Genomic DNA, 25,067 nt, shown 5'->3' on the forward strand with positions numbered 1-25,067 from the left:
CATGACTTAGTGAACAACAACAACAACAAAGGGAGGCTCAAGAGGGAGGGGATGTATGTATACATAGAGTTGATTTACTCTGTTGTACAGCAGAAACTAACAAAACATTGTAAAGCAATTATACTCCAACTTAAAAAAAATAAGATATACAGTTGGGTCTGGGAAGGCTCAGCTCAGGCACTGGGGTCTACAATACTGACAACTATGTGAACCTCAGTGAGCACTGCTGGGCTTCCATAGTGGTTGCCAGGGTAGTAGGGGCTGTGAGTAGTGCCTCAAGACCTAGCAACTAGAGATCAGGTGGTGGCCAGAGCTGGTGGTGGGCACAAATTCAGCTGCAGGGGCCAGTTGCGGTCTTTTGTTGGGGCAGAGGCTGGGTGCAGACACACATGTAGTGTTTAGGGGCTGGGGTGGGCAGCAAGGATTGGGCCAACTGAGGGCTCACTGGCAGTTGCAGGGTTCCTGGCTGTTAGTGTGCTCTCCCACAGCTACAAACTTTTCCCCTAGATATGTGCACTGCAGTGGAGACCACAGACAGGGCTCAGATTGGGGGCATGCAGGTGCTCAGTTGGAGGGGTTGGGTTAGTCTAACTGTATGCCAGTTAATGGGTATCAGCCAGGGAAGTCTAGGCTTGCATCTTGCACACGCATAGCCTCAGAAACCTGTGCTGGCTTTGTGTGGTTCTTGGTCTCTGGCTGGGGTCTGGGGACAGGGAGTGGGGAGGGACTCTAGTAGCTACATCAGCAAATACTTGTGAATTTGTGAATATTTGAATTCACAAATGTGATTTTGTGATACAGTGAATACTTGTGGTGCAAAAGCTGGTGTCATCTTCAGGAGATGCCAGGTGGCTTGCAGCATGTTGGTTTAATCACTGGTGAAATCTGCTGAGTTTGTCTCCTGAGTAGGTCACTGTGAACTGCCGTGATTCCCAGCATGCGGCTGCTATTAGTAGCCCCTGCTTTTCTTCTTGTTCTCACCATCCTTATACATCTCAGCTTTGTGAGTCTGCGTAGGGTGAAATCAAAGCAGGACATTTGTACAGTGACCCCAAAGGCTGGAGAAGCCTGTTGCTCAGTCTTCTCTCCCTTTCCTGGTGAGGGGAACTGTTTCTAGCTGGGAGGTTCCTTCTTGGCACCGAACACTGCTGACTTGGGGGGTGGTGTGATTTTTAACCTCCACTAATACCTATCCTCTTACCTATTCACAAATTAGAATCCTGGTAAGAGACCTTGAAAGTAGATTCTGTACTCAAATATTCCCACATATTCTTTGTTAAGAGTTTTTTTTTTTTTCAGTATTAAGACTATTATTTAAATGCAATTATTACAAAATTTATTAGACAATGATTAAACAACATCAAAATGTGAAAAGTCAAGTGTAAATTAATAAAGCAACACCCAAGTTTAAATTCAAACTAAGAAATAAGGACACACTTGCAAAGCCACCAGATATACAAGTTGAAAAGCACAGGCATAGGAAACAGCCTTCTTTTTTTTTTTTATACTTATATATTTTTATTTTTATTTTTTTTAATAAATTTATTTATTTTAGTTGGGGGCTAATTACTTTACAATATTGTAGTGGGTTTTGCCATACATTGACATGAATCAGCCATGGGTTTACATGTGTTCCCCATCCTGAACCCCCCTCCCACCTTCCTCCCCATCCCATCCCTCTGGGTCATCCCATTGCCCCAGCCCTGAGCATTTGTCTCATTCATCGAACCTGGAATGGTGTTCTGTTTCACATATGATAATATACATGTTTCAGTGCTATTCTCCCAGAACTTCCCACCCTCATCTTCTCCCTCAGAGTCCATAAGACTGTTCTATGCATCTGTGTCTCTTTTTCTGTCTCGCATATAGGGTTATCGTTACCATCTTTCAAATTCCATATATATGCATTAGTATACTGTATTGGTGTTTTTCTTTCTGGCTTACTTCACTCTGTATAATGGGCTCCAGTTTCATCCATCTCAATAGAACTGATTCAAACATATTCTTTTTAATGGCTGAGTAATATTCCATTGTGTATATGTACCACAGCTTCCTTATCCATTCTTCTGCTGATGGACATCTAGGTTGCTTCCATGTCCTGGCTATTGTAAACAGTTCTGCGATGAACATTGGGGTACATGCATCTCTTTCAATTCTGGTTTCCTCAGTGTGTATGCCCAGCAGTGGGATTGCTGGGTCATATGGCAGTTCTATTCCCAGTTTTTTAAGGAATCTCCACACTGTTCTCCATATTGGCTGTACTAGTTTGCATTCCCACCAACAGTGTAAGAGGGTTCCCTTTTCTCCACACCCTCTCCAGCATTTATTGCTTGTAGACTTTTGGATAGCAGCCATTCTGACTGGTGTGAAATGGTACCTCATTGTGGTTTTGATTTGCATTTCTTTAATAATGAGTGATGTTGAGCATCTTTTCATGTGTTTGTTAGCCATCTGTATGTCTTCTTTGGAGAAATGTCTGTTTAGTTCTTTGGCCCATTTCTTGATTGGGTCATTTATTTTTCTGGAATTCAGCTCCAGGAGTTGCTTGTATATTTTTGAGATTAATTGTTTGTCTGTTGCTTCGTTTGCTATTATTTTCTCCCATTCTGAAGGCTGTCTTTTCACCTTGCTTATAGTTTCCTTTGTTGTGCAAAACCTTTTAATTTTAATTAGGTTCCATTTGTTTATTTTTGCTTTTATTTCCAATATTCTGCAAGGTGGGTCATGGAGGATCCTGCTGTGATTTATGGTACTGGCACAAAGATAGAAACATAGATCACCCACTCCAGTGTTCTTGCCAGGAGAATCCCAGGGACGGAGGAGCCTGGTGGGCTGCCGTCTATGGGGTCGCACAGAGTCGGACACGACTGAAGCGACTTAGCAGCAGCAGCAGCAGTTTATTCAGAAGAAAAGTTTGAAAAGATCTAAATTATTCAAATGGTTGTAAAATTGATCCTGTAAGAAATAATAAATATACAAGTAATTTTTAAAATACCAAATAAGAGAGGAAACAAGTCTGTTTCCTTGCAGTCACTATTACATTTTACAGGGTATTGAAAATATAAATTATTTAATTTTTTGAAAAATGATTTCTTCTGAAACCTGAAAAGGTAATTACAAGTGTTTCTGTAGTAACAATACCTAAACAAACTGGAGTCTTCATAAAATTATAAACAAAATAACTATGGGTTCTATCATTTATATGAATCAAAAATAAAACTGTTCATTGTATTTAAAAAAAAGAAAAAAAAAGAAACATAGATCAATGGACCAAAATAGAAAGCCCAGAGATAAATCCACGCACCTATGGATACCTTATCTTCGACAAAGGAGGCAAGAATATACAATGGAGAAAAGACAATCTCTTTAACAAGTGGTGCTGAGAAAACTGGTCAACCACTTGTAAAAGAATGAAATTAGAACACTTTCTAACACCATACCCAAAAATAAACTCAATATGGATTAAAGATCTAAACGTAAGACCAGAAACTATAAAACTCCTAGAGGAAAACATAGGCAAAACACTCTCCGACATAAATCACAGCAGGATCCTCCATGTTAAGAGTTTTGATGGTCACTGAGAGCAAAGGGCAAGAGAGTATGACCCTGGTTAACAACCTAGTTCTTTCTGAACTCTGACTGAGGGCATCTGGTAAAAGATTGTTGCCCCCTAAACGCTGAGGTCCCTGCTATCTGGGGTAAGACAGGTTATCCAAACTTTCATAATCTTTCAGCTTTTTCATGTTTGTGTACTAGAAGTTAATATTTAATAGCAAGTGTTTCCTATGTTTAATATTATATTTATGATTTCTTCAGATTCACATGATTAAAATCATCTTATATTTTAGAAGCAAAGACTTTTCAACTGGCAGTTCTGATTTTAACCCACTGTGTGACTAGATGCAGAAGTCTGCCTCTCTGAACCATTGTCACATTGCTCTTAAAATTTGGAACAACAGACTGGTTCCAAATAGGAAAAGGAGTACATCAAGGCTATATATTGTCACCCTGCTTATTTAACTTATATGCAGAGTATATCATGAGAAACGCTGGGCTAGAAGAAGCACAAGCTGGAATCAAGATTGCCGGGAGAAATATCAATAACCTCAGATATGCAGATGACACCCACCCTTATGGCAGAAAGCGAAGAAGAACTAAAGAGCCTCTTGATGAAAGTGAAAGAGGAGAGTGAAAAAGTTGGCTTAAAGCTCCATTCAGAAAACTAAGATCATAGCATTTGGTCCCATCACTTCATGGCAAATAGATGGGGAAACAGTGGAAACAGTGGCAGACTTTATTTTTGGGGGCTCCAAAATCACTGCTGATGATGATTGCAGCCATGAAATTAAAAGACGCTTACTCCTTGGAAGGAAGGTTATGTCCAACCTAGATAGCATATTTAAAAGCAGAGACATTACTTTGCCAACAAAGGTCCATCTAGTCAAGGCTATGGTTTTTCCAGTGATCATGTATGGATGTGAGAGCTGGACTATAAAGAAAGCTGAGCACCAAAAATTTGATGCTTTTGAACTGTGGTGTTGGAGAGGACTCTTGAGAGTCCCTTGGACTGCAAGGAGATCCAACCAGTCCATCCTAAAGGAGATCAGTCCTGGGTGTTCATTGGAGGGACTGATGTTGAAGCTGAAACTCCAATACTTTGGCCACCTCATGTGAAGAGTTGACTCATTTGAAAGGACCTTGATGCTGGGAAAGATTGAGGGCAGGAGGAGAAGGGGATGACAGAGGATGAGATGGTTGGATGGCATCACCGACTCGATGGCCATGGGTTTGAGTGAGCTCCGGGAGCTGGTGATGGACAGGGAGGCCTGGCGTGCTGCGATTCATGGGGTCGCAAAGAGTCGGACACAACTGAGCGACTGAAGTGAACTGAACTGAAAGGCATTTTATTATATGTTTTCTAAGATCTGTTCCACCTCAGTCATTTCTATGTGTTTTTCCTTCTATGAAGAGTAAATATGGCCAGGCATATGACCACCCAGAAAGGTTGCATAGAAAAAGTTAAGACACAAGTTTCTTAGGCAAAAGAATTACTAGAAGAAAGATGCTGAGAGAGAGAGAGAGAGAGAGAAAGAGTATAATTGTTTTAAAATATGCTATTTTTCCAGTGCCAGAGATTGAGAGAGAGTGAGAGAAGAAATATAATCATTTAAAAAATCTACTCTTCTTTCAAGACCAGAAATGTCCTAAGGCAGTGTATATTAGGCATGGGATTGGACAGCTAATAACTGAATCTCTTTGAAATCAAGTTCTTTGAATCTTTGAATCCTGGCTTCCTGAAATTCTAAATATTACAAAGGGACAAAGTGTTCTGAACTATTATTTTTATTTAATCATGGTGAAATTACTGCCTCAATAACTAATTGTAAACAGATTTTTATGCCAAAATGAGATTGTACGATACATCATAATTACTCAGCAAATGTGGAATGTAAACAAATTGAAATACTTTCCAATGCAGAGTTCACAAGTTATAAGACCAAAGCTGGAATCGTCACCATGTCTTAGAAATGGAAATTTGGGTGAAATCCTTCAGTTCTGATTTTCACTTACCTCATCTGTAAAATTAATTTTAAAATACTTGTATGAGTTGATTATGAGATTCAAATAATAAGATAGTCACAGATGTGCTCATAAACTTCACAGAGTTCTACAAATAAAAAGATTATTATTGTTTTGCTACAGAGCCCTGGTTTGAGTTCCCTGAGTCATACAGCAGATTTCCATCAGCTATCGATTTTACATATGGTAGTATATGTGTTTCCGTGTTACTCTCTCCGTTTGTCTCAATGGCTCCTTCATCCCCCTAAGCTAGAGGGGTGGGATGGAGTGGGAGGTGGGAGGGCGGTTCAAGCGGGAGGACATAAGTATGCCTATAGCTGATTCATGTTGATATATGGAAGGAACCAACAAAATATTGTAAAGCAATTATCTTTCAATTAAAAATAAGTAAATGTTAAGGAAGATTACTATTTTTTAATTAAGGAAAGTAATTTATTTTCTTTTAAAAAAGCACTTTAAAATTCTAGGCACATTATTTAAATTTTTAATAGTGGTTTAATGGAAGTCTGCTTTCAAATTCGGTTCTTTTATGTGGTATAAAGTTGAATTTTGATTTTATTACATTTAGGTGCTGATCTAAATGTATTATGTTCTTGTCTGTGGAATTGGAACATGGTGGTCTTTTCAGACTGGAATGTTATTGGATGTGGTTAGCTCCCCAGCCTCCACCCTGAGCCATGCTCCTCTGCTGCTGCAGAAGCTGTGGAGGGAAGTTCTTGTCGCCAAGGACCTACCTGCTGACTTCCTCTGAGGCTGACTCCTTTTGCTGTATCACCAGCCATGGAGATGACTAAGTAACATTGAGTGTCCTGTATTGGGTTTTATGGCTCTTAAGAGAGGGACTTCATTCCCTCCAGGCTGCTGTTGTATGAGCACCCATTCTTCTTTTTTAAAGTTATAATCGGCATATATGATGTGTCAGATGTCCTAGGTTCACATCTGAATCTAGGACTACCTAGGTAGTCCAGCCCTGCCATTTATTAACTGGGCAAGGAGGTGCCTCAATTGTTTCAAGGTAATTCAGCTGAAGGAGATCAGTCCTAGGTGTTCACTGGAAGGACTGATGCTGAAGCTGAAACTCCAATACTTTGGCCACCTGATGTGAAGAGCTGACTCATTTGAAAAGACCCTGATGCTGGGAAAGATAGAGGGCAGGAGGAGAAGGGGACGACAGAGGATGAGATGGTTGGATGGTATCACCGACTCAATGGACATGAGTTTGGGTAAACTCCGAGAGTTGGTGATGGACATGGAGGCCTGGCGTGCTGCGGTTCATGGGATCGCAAAGAGTCGGACACAACTGAGCGACTGAACTGAACTGAATTGAATTCAGCTGAAAAATTTCTGTTCAGAGCATCTTTTGAAGATCAATTGAGCTAACTGGGTGGTGGAAAATATCTGGCACAGAAGAGTCAGTAAAATATTTCTTCAATCAATCTTGTGGTACTGGTTATATGCTGTAGCTATATTATGAAATTAAACTACTTAAATATTAAAGAACAAAATGAGATGGTTGGAGGGCATCACTGATTCAATGGACATGAATCTGAGCAAATTCTGGGAGATAGTGAGGGACTGGGAAGCCTGGCATGCTGCAGTTCATGGGGTCACAAAGAGTCAGACACGACTGAGCGACTGAACAACAAATCCAAAGTAAGTATTCAAATTTACCCAAAGTAAAAGTTATTGCTGTACTTGCTAGCAATGAAGAACATTCTATTGGGTTGGCCCAAAAGTTTGCTTGGGCTTTTCCAAAGGGGTTATGGAAAAACCTGAACAAGCTTTTTGGCTAACCCATTACAACTATTGTTTATACCACTTAACTTTGTAATTTTCGTCATTGTTATTTTGCACTTGATTTTTGTACACGATTCACTTTTAGTCTTTCTATTTATTTGGTCTCTACTGGTCATTGGATAGTATATTCAGGAGGTGCTTCTTTTAAAAACCCCCACAATATTGGAAGGAAATGAGAAGTCATAATGCCTCACTTGATGATTTTTATCTCATTCTTAATAGACCTCATACTTTTATATTGTCTTTAACTGGACTGATCACGTTTTCTTTATTTCATTTTGCTTTTCCCTATTAAAAGGAAATGTGTTTCATTTTAAGTGGTATATCTCAAGTTTTAGTTAGCAAATTTTATATTATAATTGTTTTTATCTGTGCACATAATCAGAGATGAGAATTAGTACCAATAGCCTTCTCAGGTGGTACAAATGGTAAAGAACCTGACTGCCAATGCAGGGGACACAAGAGACTTGGATTCCGTCCCTGCGTTGGGAAGATCCCCTGGAGGAGGAAATGGCAACCCACTCCAGTATTCTTGCCTGGAGAATCCCATGGACAGAGAAGCCTGGCCGGCTACAGTCCATGGGGTTGCAAATAGTCAAATGTGACTGAGCACACACTCACACACACACACACTCACACACACACACACACACACACACACGAGAGTAAAACCAACAGCTCTCAAAATGCTGGCAACTCCCTACATTCTATATCAGTTTGCAGATTTTGTTGAAAACATCTAGAATTTTAGCTCCCCTTTCCTTATGAAAACTAATGATAATTTCTTTAAACTTTGCTACCACTTATTAGTCATATTTAGACTCAATAGTTTTACTTGCCTTTTGCACCTCATTTTTTTTTGTGTTCCACGTTCTCCCTTTTGGGGGTATATTTTTATTTGTTGGACTGTTTCTTCAGGTAATTATTTCAGAAATGGTCTCAAGGTTATAAAATGTTTGAATGTTTACATGTCCAAAAATGTTTATATTTATTTATTTGTTTTATTTTTGGCCATACCATGAGACAGGGGGGAATTTGGTTTCTGGACCAGGGATCAAATTTATGCCATTCCCCCCCGCCACCAGCCCCTGCAGTGGAAGCACGAAGTCTTAACCATTGGACTGCCAGGTAAGTCCCCCAAATATCTATATTTTGACCTTATATTTGAATTCTAGTTTATCTGGTATAGAATAATAATTTTAAAGATCATTTCCTATTGAACCTTTGAAGGCTTTACTTGACTATTATCTATCATTTATAAGCATTGTGCATGGGAAGATTTATTCTAAATTGAGTCTGATTCTTTATAATTTCCTTTTTTCTTTCTAGAACATTTTAGGCTTTTTTTTTGTTTTCCTTGATGTTCTCACATTTCACAAGATTTTGAGGGTGTGGGTCTTCTCACTTTAATCCTCCTTAGAACTTGGTGGGTACTTTGGATCTTTCATCATTATAGGAAAAATTTATTCCATTTCCTTTGCTTTTTATTACATTTGATTATTTTTCTCTCTCCTTGAAACTCCTGTGATAAAGTTGCTACAATATCTAGAACTATTGTCCATATCATTCAACTTTGTTTACAGTTTTTATCATTATTATTTTGTACTCTATTCTTGTGGAAACCCTTGTTCCCCCTGAATCTTTCTGATACAGTAAGTTAACCTGCAGGTAAATCTATTTTATTATTCAGAATATCTGTTTATTAAAAATATTTTTGCAACCACATTCTTAACTACCAGGAGCTTTTCATCTTTCCATTAATTTTTTCTTTTTATTTGGTTAAATTTATCTGATGATGTTCTATTTATTTTAACATTTTTTCTGTTTTTAATTCTTCAGGGATTAATTTTCTGATTTTTAAGTTTGATGTTTGTTATGCTATTGAAGTTCCTCAAATAGCTTTTGAGTCTTGAGATTTTGTTCTTATCTGTGAGTCTTTAGATACTTTCTGGAGTGTATTTCCTCACCTAAGTGTGAACATGCAATGTTTGCTCAAGTTATGTAATCCTTATTGGAAATGGGTATGCAAAGAAGGGAGTGGATGATAAGCAGTCAAGGGACCTTCCACTAATGTCTTTGAGTGACTTCTTTCCTTGACTTGAGGATTCCTCAGTTTTTGTTATTCCTCTTTTCTATCTACCATCTGCTGGCCTGCATCGCCTCTGGGAGTAAGTGGTGTCAGAACTCCTGGCACAAAGAAAGGAGCTCTGCAAAAACCACTGGAATACCTCTACTCTTTTCTAAGATAAGACCAGATCCCTATTCCTTTCTTCATTTACCCTACCTCCTCCTTCTGTCTTGATCTGGCCTTTCTGTGGATCTTCTGAGAAAAGGATCTAAGAGAGTGCTTCTTTTTCTGCTCATATGATGATGAATTTTGACACAAAGGTACTCTCTTTCATCATTTGTCGTGATCATGAATTCCATCCCTTTGAAAATCTGATAGCTTCAATTTCACTACTAAAATGTGGTCATCTCTGAGGAATCAAGTTATTTTTTAGGTGGGGTTTCCATCAAAAACTTAGATATTTATCAGTATTAAGGAGACTGTTTTTGTTTAAATATCTATTGACAGGCCAAAGTGCACTGATGATAAAGCAATGTTTATTCAAAAGTTCAAAGACTTATTCCATGTTTGGTGATAAGCTTGCCCTTGGCATTTAAAAAGTCTTTAGATTCTAAACTTTCAGTTGCCCTCACGCGAAGCACACCAATGGATCTCTTCGTAGTTCTGGTGATCTGTCTTTCTTTTTTGATTTTCCTTTTTCTGTGGAATCAGAGGCATGCCAAAGGGAAACTGCCACCTGGGCCCACTCCTCTCCCAATTGTTGGAAATATTCTCCATATTCTCCAGATAAATACTAAGAATGTCAGCAAATCCATAAGCAAGGCAAGTATGAGTGAGTTTCTTCCAATTGTTTGCCATGAGTAAGTAAGACAGCCCTATGTCTTGTCCTAGACACCAGGTTTTTTTTTTTTTTATTGAATTTTTTTGGTATTCTCAGCCTTTTATTTTAAATGATCAGAATTAGCTCCTATGGAACCCATTTCTACTGGCAAACCAACCAACTCTTGTTACTGCAGACACTGTTTTTAAAGAGTGGTTTTAAAGGGAATGGCCCAGTGGACATCCAAACATGATTCTATCATTTAGTTATTATTCATTTTTAAAAATGAAAGTATAACTGATGTACAATATTATATGCTACAGATGTACAATATAGTGATTCACAATTTTAAAGGTTATACGTCATTTATAGTTACTATAAAATATAGGTTATATTTCCTGTCTTTTTTCCATTGTATATTTTTACTTCCTTTGTTATAGATTAATTGACTGTAAGTGTGTGGGTTTATTTTTGGGTGCTCTATTCTATTCCATAGATGTGTCTGTTTTTGTGCCAGTATCATACTTTTTTGGTTAGTATAGTTGTATAGGATAGTGTGATGTCAGGGAGTCTGATTCCTCCAGCTCAGTTTTTTTTTTTCCCTCAAGATTTCTTTGACTATTTGGAGTGTTTTGTGTTTCCATATAGCTTTAAAATTATTTATTCTAGTTCTATGAAAAATGCCATTGGTATTTTGTTAGAATTGTAATGTGCAGGTTGCCTTGGTTAGGATGGTCATTTTATATATTATTTCTTCTAACTCAAAAACACAGTTTATCTTTCCATCTATTTGCGTCACCTTCAATTTCTTTCATCATTGTTTTATAATTTTCTGAGACAGGTCTTTTATTTCCTTATGTAGGTTTATTCCTAGCTATTTTTTTTTTAATGCAGTGGTAAATGAGATTGTTTCCTTAATTTCTCTTTCTGACAATTCATTGTTAAAAGTGTATAGAAATGCAAGATATTTCTGTGAATTAATTTTGTATCCTGCAACTTTATTGAGTTAATTGATGAGCTCTAGTAATTTTTTTGGTGGTATCTTTAGAATTTTACATGTACAGTATCATGTCATCACAAGCAGTGACAATTTTACTTCTTTCTTTCCAGTTTGGATTCATTTTATTTCTTTTTACTTTCTGATTGCTGTGGCTAGGACTTCCAATACTATACTGAATAAAAGTGGCAAGAGTAGGCATCCTTGTCTTGTTTCTTATTTTAGAGGAAATGCTCTCAGCTTTTCATTGTTGAGAGTGATGTTTGCTGTGGGCTTATCATATATGCAATTTCTTTTCTTTCTTTTTTCTTAATTGGAGGGTAATTGCTTTACAATATTGTGTTGGCCTCTGCTATACATCAGTGTGATGTAATTTCTTTATTATATTGAGGTATGTTCCCTCTATACTCTCCAACTTTATGGAGAGTTTTTTTTTCATAAATTGATGTTAATTTTTGTCAAAATGTTCTCTGCATCCATTGAGTTGATCATATGATTTTTCCTTCAGTTTGTTAATATGGTGTATCACATTGATTAATTTACAAATATTGAATGATCCCTGCGTCCCTGGGGTAAATCCCACTTGACCAAGATTTTTGACACATAGATGTGATTTTAAAAGATATACAGCTAGAAGTTTGACAGAAGAGAATGAGATCCATGAGATGATTACTGAAATTGTCAAAAGTAGAAATTTCCTATCTGTATTGTGACATAGGTGCCCTTTATAGTAATTATCCTTTGGTAATATGGCAATGAAACTGACTTCAAGTAAAAAAAAATCTACTCATTTACAGAGTGACAAAACTAAAATTTTTTGAAAAATAGTATGAAGTCAAGGAAATAAGTAAAATTTTAGGAAAATTCACAGTTTCTATTATCTCAACAAATAAATGAATAGCTGGTTCTATTCAGCTATTTATAGAGCAATAACTCTCTAAATCTTGAAGGAATTATCTGAAATCAGACTTCTCTGAGACAATTAGTTACCAGAGTACTGCCCAGTGAAGCTCCTTCTTTGTTTGTGTTCAGATCTGGTTTCAAAGATTGTGTTAGCACCTCAGAATATGCCCTTGTTTAATCACAGCCTTGGTTAAGTTTTTTTTTTTTTTCTGGTTAACTTTAAAAAATATCTCGACTTTAATTTCGATTTCTTTAAAATGTAAATAGGAATTATTTTGCACAGATTATTTGAGTATATTATATGTTCAACAAGTTATTAAATGCCTAATTTCACTAGGGCTTCCCTGGTGGCTCAGATGATAAAGAGTCTGCCTGCAGTGCAGGAGACCTGGGTTCGATCCCTGGGTCAGGAAGATCCCCTGGAGAAGGAAATGGCAACCCACTCTAGTATTCTTGCCTGGGAAATCCCATGGATGGAGGAGCCTGGCAGGCTACAGTCCATGGGGTTGCAAAGAGTGGGCACGACTGAGTAACTTCACATCCTTAATTTCAGTAATAAGTATATTAGATTCTGGGATTTTCAAAGATGAATGAAAAAAAAACCCTAGTGTTATGGAATTTACAGTCTAGATGGTAGGGATGTATTTATGAAACAATCATGCAAATAAATGTATGGATGTGTTGTGCTGTGCTTAGTTGCTCAGTCATGTCTGACTCTTTGCGACCCCATGGACTGCAGCCTGCCAGACTCCTCTGTCCATGAGGATTCTCCAGGCAAGAATACTGGAGTGGGTTGCCATGTCCTCCTCCAGGGAATCTTCCCAACCCAGGGATTGAACCCAGGTCAAAACATATAATGATGATGGTGTGGTTTAGTCACTAAGTCATGTCCGACTCTTTTGCAACCCCATGGACTGTAGCCCACCAGGCTCATCTGTTCATGGGTTTTCCCAGGCAAGAATACTGGAGGGGGCTGCCATTTCTTCTTCAGGGGATCTCCCCAACCCAGGGATCAAACCTGCATCTCCTGAATTGCAGGCAGATTCTTTACCACCCAACACCAGGCATGTATTTATGAAACAATGATGCAAATAAACGTATGGATACAAAACATGTAATAGAAACACAGTTGAAACAGACCATGTAGCTTGGAGAATTAGGGGTAAGAGGTGTAGTCAGCAGAAGGTCCTCTGAGGAAGTGAAATTGGAGCTGATATCTAAAGAAAATAAGACAGTAACCAGGTAAATTGCAGGTTTGTTCCATTCTTTTTCAATCTGGAGGTTAATTGTTTTCTGGAGTCCCTGACATAGGACCAGTCTGGTTGTAGCTCCAAAAATAAGTAAAAATATGTTTTGAGATAAGTTTGGAGAAGTAAACAGGAGCCAGAACATGAAGGTCTTACAAGGATTTTAAGAATATTGGTCTTTAGCGTAAGAGCAGTGTGATGTACTGCAACATTTGTTTTGTGAAAAACTCAGTCTGGTTGCTGTATGGAGAATAAATTGTAAGGCAGCAGAAGGACTCAAACATTGGACAAGTTGAAAGAGTGTGGTCCTATATCATGTGTTACATTGAATAAGTTGCCATGATAGAAAGACCTTACTCACATCACTGCATAAGGAAGCTGAAAAATGTCTATGACTATGTCCTTATGTATTTTGAAAGCTTAGAGGTCTCTGGTGCTAAAAAGATGTGGAGAATGGATAATGAGGAATGATTTTTAGTTTGTATGTGGGGGAGATGAAGCACCTTGCCTTAAACAGGAGGAGAAACATATTATTTATTATAACTATAGGAAAGAAGGGGAATTTTGGTGTAATTATAGGTTTGGTAGAAAAAAACCTAATAGAACAGTATAAAATTCATACTATATCCTCTGTCACATAGTAGGAGCTGAATAAGGGATAACTATTGATGGTGGTGATAATAATAACAATATTACTAGTCATATAATGGTAATTACCATTGGAGAAATGTGATTTCATACTAAATTACTAGTTCTAGAAGTTGAAATTTTTTATAATGGATGAATGAATATTGAAGTGTGTCTTATGAAAATTAAAAATATTTCCCACATTATCTACATTTTCAGTTTTGGAATGCTCACTATTCTTGCATATGCTGTTCCTTTTCCAGCTAGCAGAAGATTATGGTCCTGTGTTCACTCTGTATTTTGGCATGAAGCCCACTGTGGTGTTACATGGATATGAAGCAGTGAAGCAAGCCCTGACTGATCAGAGTGAAGAATTTTCTGGCAGAGGCAGTTTCCCAGTGGCAGACCACATCAACCAGGGATTAGGTATGCTTCTGTTTGGGGAGTGTGTGGGAATTGCAGGTTGGAAAGATTCAAATAGGCTAAGGAATTGAGAAATTATAGGTACTCAAAGAAATTCATGACGACATTGTAATTCCAACATTTCTCTGTAAAAAATCATTGTTGTTGTTTAGTCACTAAGCTGTGTCCAACTCTTTCATTACCCCATGGGCTGTAGCCATCCAGGCTCCACTTCCATGAGTTTTTCCAGGAAAGGATACTAGAGTGGATTGTCATTTCCTTCTCCAGAGGACATCCTGACCCAGGGATCAAATTCACAGACCTGCGTCTCCTGCATTTGCAGGTAGATTCTTTATCACTGAGTCACCTGGGAAGCATACAAGATCATTAATCCATGTTTAAAATTATGAAAGTGACACTGTATCTCTATGAAGCTTTAAATGAGTGAAAGCAAACCATCTAATCACTAATGTTCTATTAATTATAAATTATGGACAGTTAAGATAATGAGAAAGAGAGAAAGAGAAGGGAGGAAAATGACTAACTTCAGTTCAGTTCAGTTGCTCAGTCGTGTCTGACTCTTTGTGACCGCATGGACGGCAACACAACAGGCCTCCCTGTCCATCACCAACTCCCAGGGTTTACCCAAACTCATGTCCATCGAGTTGGTGATGCCATCCAACCATCTCATCCTCTGTTGTCCCCTTCTCCTCCCGCCTTCAGTCTTCCCCAGCATCAGGGTCTTTTCAAATGAGTCAGTTCTTTGCATCAGGTGGCCAAAGTATTGGAGTTTCAGCTTCAACATCAGTCCTTCCAATGAACAACCAGGACTGATCTCCTTTAGGATGGACTGGTTGGATCTCCTTGCAGTCCAAGGGACTCTCAAGAGTCTTCTCCAAGACCACAGTTCAAAAGCATCAATTTTTCGGTGCTCAACTTTCTTTATAGTCCAACTCTCACATCCATACATGACTATCGGAAAAACCATAGTCTTGACTAGACGGACCTTTGTGGGCAAAGTAATGTCTCTGATTTTTAATATGCTGTCTAGGTTGATCATAACTTTCCTTCCAAGGAGCAAGCATCTTTTAATTTCATGGCTGCAGTCACCATCTGCAGTGATTTTGGAGCCCCCCAAAACAAAGTCTGACACTGTTTCCCCATCTATTTGTCATGACGTAATGGGACCAGATGCTATGATCTTAGTTTTCTGAATGGAGCTTTAAGCCAACTTTTTCACTCTCCTCTTTCACTTTCATCAAGAGGCTCTTTAGTTCTTCTTCACTTTCTGCCATAAAGGTGGTCACCTGTATATCTGAGGTGATTGATATTTCTCCCGGCAGTCTTGATTCCAGCTTGTGCTTCATCCAGCCCAGCTTTTCTCATGATGTACTCTGCATATAAGTTAAATAAGCAGGGTGACAACATAGAGCCTTCATGTACTCCTTTTCCTATTTGGAACCAGTCTGTTGTTCCATGTCCAGTTCTATCTGTTGCTTCCTGACCTGAATACAGATTTCTCAACAGGCAGGTCAGGTGGTCTGGTATTCCCATCTCTTTCAGAATTTTCTACAGTTTGTTGTGATCCACACAGTCAAAGGCTTTGGCATAGTCAGTAAAGAAGAAATAGATGTTTTTCTGGAACTCTCTTGCTTTTTTGATGATCCAGCAGATGTTGGCAGTTTGATCTCTGGTTCCTCTGCCTTTTCTAAAACCAGCTTGAACATCTGGAAGTTCACGGTTCACATATTGTTGAAGCCTGGCTTGGCGAATTTTGAGCATTACTTTACTAGCGTGTGAGATGAGTGCAACTGTGTGGTAGTTTTAACATTCTTTGGCATTGCTTTTCTTAGGGATTGGAATGAAACTGACCTTTTCCAGTCCTGTGGCCACTGCTGAGTTTTCCAAACTTGCTGGCATATTGAGTGTAACACTTTCACAGCGTCATCTTTTAAGATTTGAAATAGCTCAACTGGAATTCCATCACCTCCACTAGCTTTGTTTGTAGTGATCCTTTCTAAGGCCCACTTGACTTCACATTCCAGGATGTCTGGCTCTAGGTGAGTGATCACACCATCGTGATTATCTGGGTCATGAAGATCTTTTCTGTATAGTTCTTTGTATTCTTGCCACCTCTGCTTAATAACTTATGCTTCTTTTAGATCCATACCATCTTTGTCCTTTATTGAGCCCATCTTTGCATGAAATGTTCCCTTGGTATCTCTTATTTTCTTGAAGAGATCTCTAGTCTTTCCCATTCAGTTGTTTTCCTCTATTTCTTTGCACTGATCACTGAGGAAGTCTTTCTTATCTCTCCTTGCTAGTCTTTGGAACTCTGCATTCAAATAGGTATAGCTTCCCTTTTCTCCTTTGCTTTTCGCTTGTCTTCTTTTCCCAGCTATTTGTAAGGCCTCCTCAGACAGTCATTTTGCTTTTTTGCATTTCTTTTTCTTGGGGATGGTCTTGATCCCTGTCTCCTGTACAATGTCACAAACCTCTGTCCATAGTTCATCGGGCACTCTGTCAGGTCTAGTCCCTTAAATCTATTTCTCACTTCTACTGTATAATTGTAAGGAATTTGATTTAGGTCATACCTGAATGGTCTAGTGGTTTTCCCTACTTTCTTCAATTTAAGTCTGTATTTGGCAATAAGGAGTTCATGATCTGAGCCATAATCAGCTCCCAGTGTTGCTTTTGCTGACTGTATAGAGCTTCTCCATCTTGGCTGCAAAGAATATAATCAATCTGATTTTGGTGTTGACCATCTGGTGATGTCCATGTGTAGAGTCTTCTCTTGTGTTTGTGTTAGAGGGTGTTTGCTATGACCACTGTGTTCTCTTGGCAAAACTCTATTAGCCTTTGTCCTGCTTCATTCTGTACTCCAAGGCCACATTTTCCTGTTACTCCATGTGTTTCTTGACTTCCTCCTTTTGCATTCCAGTCCCCTAGAATGAAAAGAACATTTTTTGGGGGGGTGTTAGTTCTAAAAGGTCTTGTAGGTCTTCATAGAATCGTTCAACTTCAGCATCTTCAGCATTACTGTTCAGGGCATAGACTTGAATTACCATGATATTGAATGGTTTGCCTTGGAAACAAACAGAGATCATTCTGTCATTTTTGAGATTGCACCCAAGTACTGCATTTTGGATTCTTTTTTTGACTATGATGGCTACTCCATTTCTCCTAAGGGATTCTTGCCCACAGTAGTAGATATAATGGTCATCTGAGTTAAATTCACCCATTCCAGTCCATTTTAGTTCGCTGATTCCTGAAATGTTGACGTTCACTCTTGCCATCTCCTCTTTGAACACTTCCAATTTGCCTTGATTCATGGACCAGGTTCCAGGTTCCTATGCAGTATTGCTCTTTACAGCATCGGACCCTGCTTCCATCACCAGTCACATCCACAACTGGGTGTTGTTTTGCTTTGGCTCCATCTCTTCATTCTTTCTGGAGTTATTTCTCCACTGATCTCCAGTAGCACATTGGGCACCTACTCACCTGGTGAGTTCATCACACAAGAAATATTTGTACTCAACAGAATACAAAGCATAAAACACAAAAAAGCTCTGAAAAGAGGATCATTAAGAAACATTGTTAAGTATCAATTGGAGTATCAATTAAAGATGATATTAGAAAAAACTTTTTAAATTAAGTACTTGAATTGTCTTTCATCTGTTTTTGTAGCTGAGCCTTACGCTGGCCAGTCCTCTGGCCAGTCACTGGGTTCCTACAAAAAGAAACAAGGCCTGAATAGCTTCCTTTCCTCCTCTACATTGTTCTTTAAGGTCTTTTTGGACAAGTTCCCTGTGAGCATTGTTTTTTCCCCTAATCTCTTCTTAACTCTGAAAGTCTGATGTTGAACTTCCTTGGTGTTAAGACCATATTTTATGGATGAAATTTAACAAATAAGGAAAAATGTTAAAATGAGGAGAACTGTGACTGTGTCTCTTATGTGAAGAATAGATTTTCTTGAACTTCCTTCCAATGCACAAATACTGTTTCTCTCTATCTTGAGAACTGACTCCTCTTGTTGTTTCTTCTATAATTCACTCACAATGCACAAGTTGGCAGTGAAAACTTAACCTATAACTTGGACTCCATGGATTGTTAGCTGAGTCATCAAAGAGCAAGCATTTTGCCTCTGTGATTTTCAGCATCCTCATAAGTAAAATGGAGACAAAACACTTGGTTCTTAGGGTTGTTCTGAATTTTGCAGGAGCTAATGGATAAGGAATAGTGTAGTAATATGTAAAACCAAGAATCTTGACAGTAAGATACAAGCTAAGTTAAGAGAGGAGGAGGCAGGTGATGAAGGGCCTGATAGGAATTCCTGAGGCTGTCACTACTATATTTAATCCTTGCTTAGGTGGCATTGTCATTTCCTGGTTTAAAGACTCTCAGCTAGAATTCATGGCAATGGATTATTCTTCTCTGTTTTTGGTTTTTGTCCTGATAGGAATTGTTTTCAGCAATGGAGAAAGATGGAAGCAAACTCGGCGTTTCTCCCTCATGGTTTTGAGGAATATGGGGATGGGGAAGAGGACTATTGAACACAGAATTCAAGAGGAAGCCTTATGTTTGGTGGAAGCATTAAAAAAAACCAATGGTGGGTATTTTTTTTATGTAATTAACAGTAACTGCTTGGGCGGACTAAGTGATATTACAAGTAGACTACAGAGAGATAATGGTTCAAATACAACAGAAGTTTACTTTCTGCTCACATGACAGTAGTAAGAGGTGAAGTGGTTGACATAATGGCCTTTTCAAGCACCTGATTTTCAGGGCCTTTGATGCCTTCAGCACATGGTTGCCTTCCAGTGACACCCAGGGTTCATCTCTTTGAATTGTAGTGGGGGAGGGGGAGTAAAGAATAAAGAAAAGAACAAATAGTGTTTTTAATAGGTGAGATATGGCAGTGGCACACAAAAGTTCTTTCATATCCCATGGGCTATAACTCAGTCACAGGGTCACACCTAAATGTACAAGGAGCTGGGAAATATGGTTAGCTGTGTGCACAGGAAGAAGAGGAGAACATGGATTTTGGTAATCTGCTAGTAACTTGAAAGACTAAGTTCTCAGGTAACTTCTTGAGAAGCATTGAAAATATTTTACAACATATGCATGTCATGTCATTATGCTGTAGCACTTTAAACTTGAACAGTCCTGTCTATCAGGGATATCTTAGTAAAACTGAAACAAAATTAGTGGTTTAGGTGTGGACTCTGCACCAAATCCTTCTCTGAGTAGGACTGTATTACAGCTCCCCTGTGGGTGTGAAGGGAGGGAGCTGCAGCAGCACACATCCGCTCAGTGTACATGTGTGTGGATGCCCATGCAGGACAGGAAGAGGGCATAGGAGAGAAAGGGGTGAGTAGGAGACTTGACAGGGAAGGAGCAAGATTAGGGTCTTAAGACACATGTGCTTTTGTAAACCACAATGTTTAATTTTTGAAGAACATTGTGAACTTAATAACACTATATTCTAAACAGTGACTAGCCATCATGGTTTTTTACCAATGTTATATTATTGTCCAGATAGGTTTTGCCCCTCATTTTTTGGTGTTACTCAAATAAATAATGCAATTATTACAAATTTCTTCAGTGCTCAGCTTTCTTTATAGTCCAACTCTCACATCCATACATGACTACTGGAAAAACCATAGCTTTGACTAGATGGACGTTTTTTGGCAAAGTAATGTCTCTGCTTCTTAATATACTGTCTAGGTTGGTCATAACTTTCCCTCCAAAGAGCAAGTGTCTTTTAATTTCATGGCTACAGTCACCATCTGCAGTGATTTTGGAGCCCCCCAAAATAAAGTCTGTCACTGTTTCCATTGTTTCCCCATCTATTTCCCATGAAATGATTGGACCAGATGCCATGATCTTAGTTTTCTGAATGTTGAGCTTTAAGCCAACTTTTTCACTCTCCTCTTTCACTTTCATCAAGAGGCTCTTTAGTTCTTCTTTGCTTTCTGCCATAAAGGTGGTGTCACCTGCATATCTCAGGTGATTGATATTTCTCCCGGCAATCTTGACTCCAGCTTGAGCTTCACCCAGCTCAGCATTTCATATGATATACTCTGCATATAAGTTACATAAACAGAGTGACAATATGTAGCCTTGATGTACTCCTTTCCTGATTTGGAACTAGTCTGTTTTTCCATGTCCAGTTCTATCTGTTGCTTCCTGACCTGCATACAGATTTCTCAGGAGGCAGGTAAGGTGGTCTGGTATTCTCATTTCTTTCAGAATTTTCCAGTTTGTTGTGATCCACACAGTCAAAGGCTTTGGCGTAGTCAATAAAGCAGAAATAGATGTTTTTCTGGAACTCTCTTGCTTTTTTGATGATGCAGCAGATGTTGGCAATTTGATCTCTGGTTCCTCTGCCTTTTCTAAATCCAGCTTGAACATCAGGAAGTTCACAGTTCACGTACTGTTGAAGCCTGGCTTGGAGAATTTTGAGCGTTACTTTGCAGCATGTTAGATGAGTCCAACTGTGTGGTAGCTTGAGCATTCTTTAGCATTGTCTTTCTTAGGGATTGGAATGAAACTGACCTTTTCCAGTCCTGTGGCCACTGCTGAGTTTTCCAAACTTGCTGGCATATTGAGTGTAGCACTTTCACAGCATCATCTTTTAGGATTTGAAATTGCTTAACTGGAATTCCATTACTTCCACTAGCTTTGTTGAGATGCTTCCTAAGGCCCACTTGACTTCACATTCCAGGATGTCTGGCTTTAGGTGGGTGACCACACCATCATGGTTATCTGGGTCACTAGATCTTTTTTGTACAGTTCTTCTGTGTATTCTTGCTACCTCTTCTTAATATCTTCTGCTTTTGTTAGGTCCATACCATTTCTGTCCTTTATTGTGCCATCTTTGCATGAAATGTTTCCTTGGTATCTCTAATTTTCTTGATGAGGTCTCTAGTCTTCAATCCCTCTCATTCTTCTCTTCTGAGTGAAAAGCACACTCAACCTTTTTCAATGAATTTTGTAAAATATGATTTCAATTTTCCTCAGTCTCCTTACCTTCTTATTATATTGGTCAGTTTCTTCTGGGTATTTTGAAAAATATCAACACCAAATGCTAAATTTTATAGTTTTAAAGACACTTCAAAGTGATCTCCTTCTTGTGTATTACCTCGTGGCTTTAATTGGAAAATGATATAAACAGAATAGTTGGGAGAAATTTAATAAATAAATTACACTGGGTTAGATAATTTTGCTTAGGGAGACACAATTTTATTTTGTTGTTGTTTTTCAGTTGCTAGGTCATGTCCGACTCTTCACAACTCCATGGACTATGGCATGCCAGACTTCTCTGTTCTTCACTACCTCCCAGAGTTTGCTCAAACTCATGTCAGCCCCTTCTCATCTTGTCTTCAGTCTTTCCCAGCATCACAGTCTTTTCCAGTGAGTCAGCTCTTTGGATCAGATGGCCAAAATATTGGAGCTTCAGCTTTAGCACCAATGAATATTCAGGACTGATTTCCTTCAGGACTGACTAGTTTAGTCTTGCTGTCCAAGGGACTCTCAAGAGTCTTCTCCAGCACCACAGTTGGAAAAGATCAATTCTTGAGCACTCAGCCTTCTTTATGTTCCAACTCTCTAAGCATGTTGAATTTATAGTGATGATGGCAGGTCCAGGTTGTTCCTATAATAAAAAAATCTTAGAAATCAACCCTTCTCCATTATTTTAAACAGTAAATTTAAGATTTAATTGAAAATTATATTCCAACTTTTATATATTGTTTTTTAGGATCTCCATGTGATCCTACTTTCCTTCTGAGCTATGCTCCTTGCAATGTGATCTGCTCCATTATATTCCGAAATCGTTTTGAATACAGTGATGAAAAATTTTTAACCTTGGCAAAGTATGTTGATGAAAATGCAACAATTGTTAGCACCCCCTGGATTGAGGTAAGGTCAAGATTCTCTTTAAATAGGAAATAATTTCTATCTAAACTGATTACCACATCTCTTTGTGCTATTGTTTGTTACCACTTAGTGAGTTATCAAAGCAATTGAACGTGTTGAAATGAATTTTTAAACAAAATATAACAATAGTAATAAAAAAAACAGTGCAACAATTATAGCAAGGTGTTTTTTTTTTTTTGAGAACTCTTTTTTCCTCTGATTTTTATGTGTATAAATAGGGTGGTATATACATTGTATTTTTACTTTTAGTAAACTGTCAGAAAAAATTAATAACATATGTTGTACTATAACTAACAACTAAAATTCCATGGATCATAATGTTATGATGTTTTCTACCTGGGAAGGACTCTAGAGATCAAATAGTCTATGGAACAGAAAGCTCACGTGGAAATACTGAGCTTATTTTCAAAGTAATCTAACCAAAAGAAGAATGAGTTAGATATAAAAACTAGATTTCTTGATTCTCTATCCAGCTTGATACAAGGTAGCAGCTGAATAAATTTCTTCAGTGCCTACTGAGGGTATTAAGTCATGAAGGTACTGTTTAAAAAGGATTCTGTAAACTCTAGGACTGTGATGGCCAAATGAATAAGGGCAATGTGTACATTTCTGAAGATGTAAAACGCCTAAATAATAAGTTAGGTAGTATAGGCATTTCCTTAATCTTTCTGGTATAGTTTCTTCGTTTAAAAAATGGTATGATGTGAACAGACTGAAAAGAAGTTACTGACAGTAATACAACAATACTAGGAGACACTACACATCAGTTACATCAACGGACAGAACAGTTCAATTCAGTCACTAAGTCGTGTCTGACTCTTTGCAGCCCCATGGACAGAACAGCCAAACTAAATCAATAAGGAAACATTGGCCTTAAGCAACACATTAGACAAGATGGACTTAATAGATTTATATACAGCGTTCCATCCAAATGCAGCAGAATACACATTCTTTTCAAGTACACATGAAACATTTTCCAAGATAGATCATATGATGTTGCAAAACAAGTGTCAGTAAATTCAAGAGTTTGAAATTATATTGTGCATCTTTTTGACCACAATGGTATGAAACTAGAAATCAATTACAAGAAAAAAACTGGAACAAACACAAACACATAGGAGCTGAATAAGATGCTACTAAACAACAATGGGTCAAAGAGAAAATCAAAATACCTTGAGAGAAATGAAAATGGCAACACAACATTCCAAAATCTATGGGACTCACAAAAGCAGTTCTAAGAGGGAAGTTTATAGTGAAACAGGTCTACCTCAGGAAACCAGGAAAATACCAAGTCAACAATCTAACCTTACACATAAAACTAGAAAAAGAGTGGGCACTCTCTGTCCCCCTTCTGATGTCTATGTCAGAAGCTTCCTCTGTCCCTTTTCTTTCTTTAATAAAACTACTCCACAAAAGCTCTTTAGTGATCAAGCCTGGTCCCTGGTTCCAAAGCTAAATCTTCTTCAGAGATCACGAATCCGACACCGCTCATCGTAAGCTATCATCTTGAGGGCTCATCTGGGATTTTCAGGATAAGGTAAGAACACTCAAGAGCTCTAGCCTCTCTGCTTTCTCAGTATACACATTTTCTGCTTTACTTTACTAATTCTATGGTGTGCTTGTGGGAATGAACGACATGCCCTGCACGAAGCAAGTGATGAGCCCCGCTCTGTGGTTTCGAGGTGCCTCATAATGACTGAAGGCAGCCCCCAAAAGGGGAGCCTTGTTGGGGGTTTATACCAACCTGCCATCCAAGAGGCACTCAACATCCCTGCGAGGGGAGCATCCAGAGATGGGCAAAGCATGTGGACTGAGCTTTCCTTTCTCGGTCAATTTTTTCTGGTCTCTTTAACCATTCTGTAACTGCCTGGGAAATTAGAACTACTAACCTAATCTGTCGGACCATAGACTTTCAAGGGAACTGTGATTCATGCTGTTACTATGTACTTTTACTTAGACTCCAAGTATGGAAGCGCCTAGCCTTGCTAGGAGCTGAAAGTTATAAGAACTTGTTTGGGAGCGAGGTGGAGCTCTAGCTCCAGGAATGTCTCTCAGGCTAGAGGTCATCCTCTTGACTGCCTGCCTCAGGGCCCAGAGTCCTAAAAGTGAGTCTTTGTCATGGCTGTGCCTCCTATTTATGTGGATAAAGGCACTGCTGCTGACCATGAGGTTTTTGAGGACATCGATTGGGAATTGCAGGATCTGTTCTGATTGGAAGTGCAATGGGCTTCTTCCTTTGGTAGTGCTAGCTGTTAGCAGACCAGAGAAAGCTCTCCAATGGCTTCTGTCTCAACTCCCTAGATATTCATTTTGTGGAATCTGTGGAAATGAACTGGAAGGATTGGACCTAGTAGCTTGAGGACAAAAATCACTTTTTCCTCACTGGTCAGCCCACCACCTCTTTTGCTATTACATATACTGGTGTGGTGACACTCAGAAGGGACATCTTGGTTGTTGTTCATCTCTTTATGACTCACTGCTTCTACTGCTATCAGGACTGTATTCAGGAATGTACATGGGCACATGTAAGATGGATGCTTCCTCTAGTAGTCCTAGCTTGGGAAATATTCTGGGAAACTACTCTGGCAAATCAAGCAAAGATCTTGGTGGTAAGGAACTAGAAATCAATCTGGGATGCCATCAGGTCTACCCCTGGTGCATCTGCACCCCACCTTGGTGGTAGAA

At 38.7% G+C, this 25,067-nt stretch overlaps 1 protein-coding gene and 1 long non-coding RNA gene across 6 annotated transcripts in view; both read left to right on the forward strand.

Annotated features, from left to right (window-relative positions):
• LOC145530838 (uncharacterized) overlaps positions 1–5,704 on the forward strand; it is a 28,026-nt gene extending 22,322 nt beyond the window's left edge. The window contains exon 5 of the long non-coding RNA XR_014072081.1: positions 3,849–5,704. This is a non-coding gene — a long non-coding RNA (uncharacterized LOC145530838). The remainder of the gene's footprint in view (positions 1–3,848) is intronic.
• Positions 5,705–6,926: 1,222 nt separating this feature from the next.
• LOC145530782 (cytochrome P450 2C21-like) overlaps positions 6,927–25,067 on the forward strand; it is a 47,177-nt gene continuing 29,036 nt past the window's right edge. For 2 of the 5 annotated variants that reach the window (XM_081552239.1, XM_081552240.1), the window contains exons 1-4: positions 10,091–10,277; positions 14,313–14,465; positions 18,901–19,050; positions 22,204–22,364. In XM_081552239.1, the coding sequence (XP_081408365.1) occupies positions 10,091–10,277; positions 14,313–14,465; positions 18,901–19,050; positions 22,204–22,364 (651 nt within the window). Of the gene's footprint in view, positions 7,234–7,876; positions 8,296–8,404; positions 8,506–10,075; positions 10,278–14,302; positions 14,466–18,900; positions 19,051–22,203; positions 22,365–25,067 lie in introns of those variants that run through there. The other 3 variants (XM_081552242.1, XM_081552241.1, XM_081552238.1) reach the window with 3 other exon arrangements.

Source organism: Giraffa tippelskirchi, chromosome 2 (genome assembly GCF_054371585.1).
Source record: "Giraffa tippelskirchi isolate mGirTip1 chromosome 2, T2T-mGirTip1v1.2.pri, whole genome shotgun sequence".
Lineage (NCBI taxonomy): Eukaryota > Metazoa > Chordata > Mammalia > Artiodactyla > Giraffidae > Giraffa > Giraffa tippelskirchi.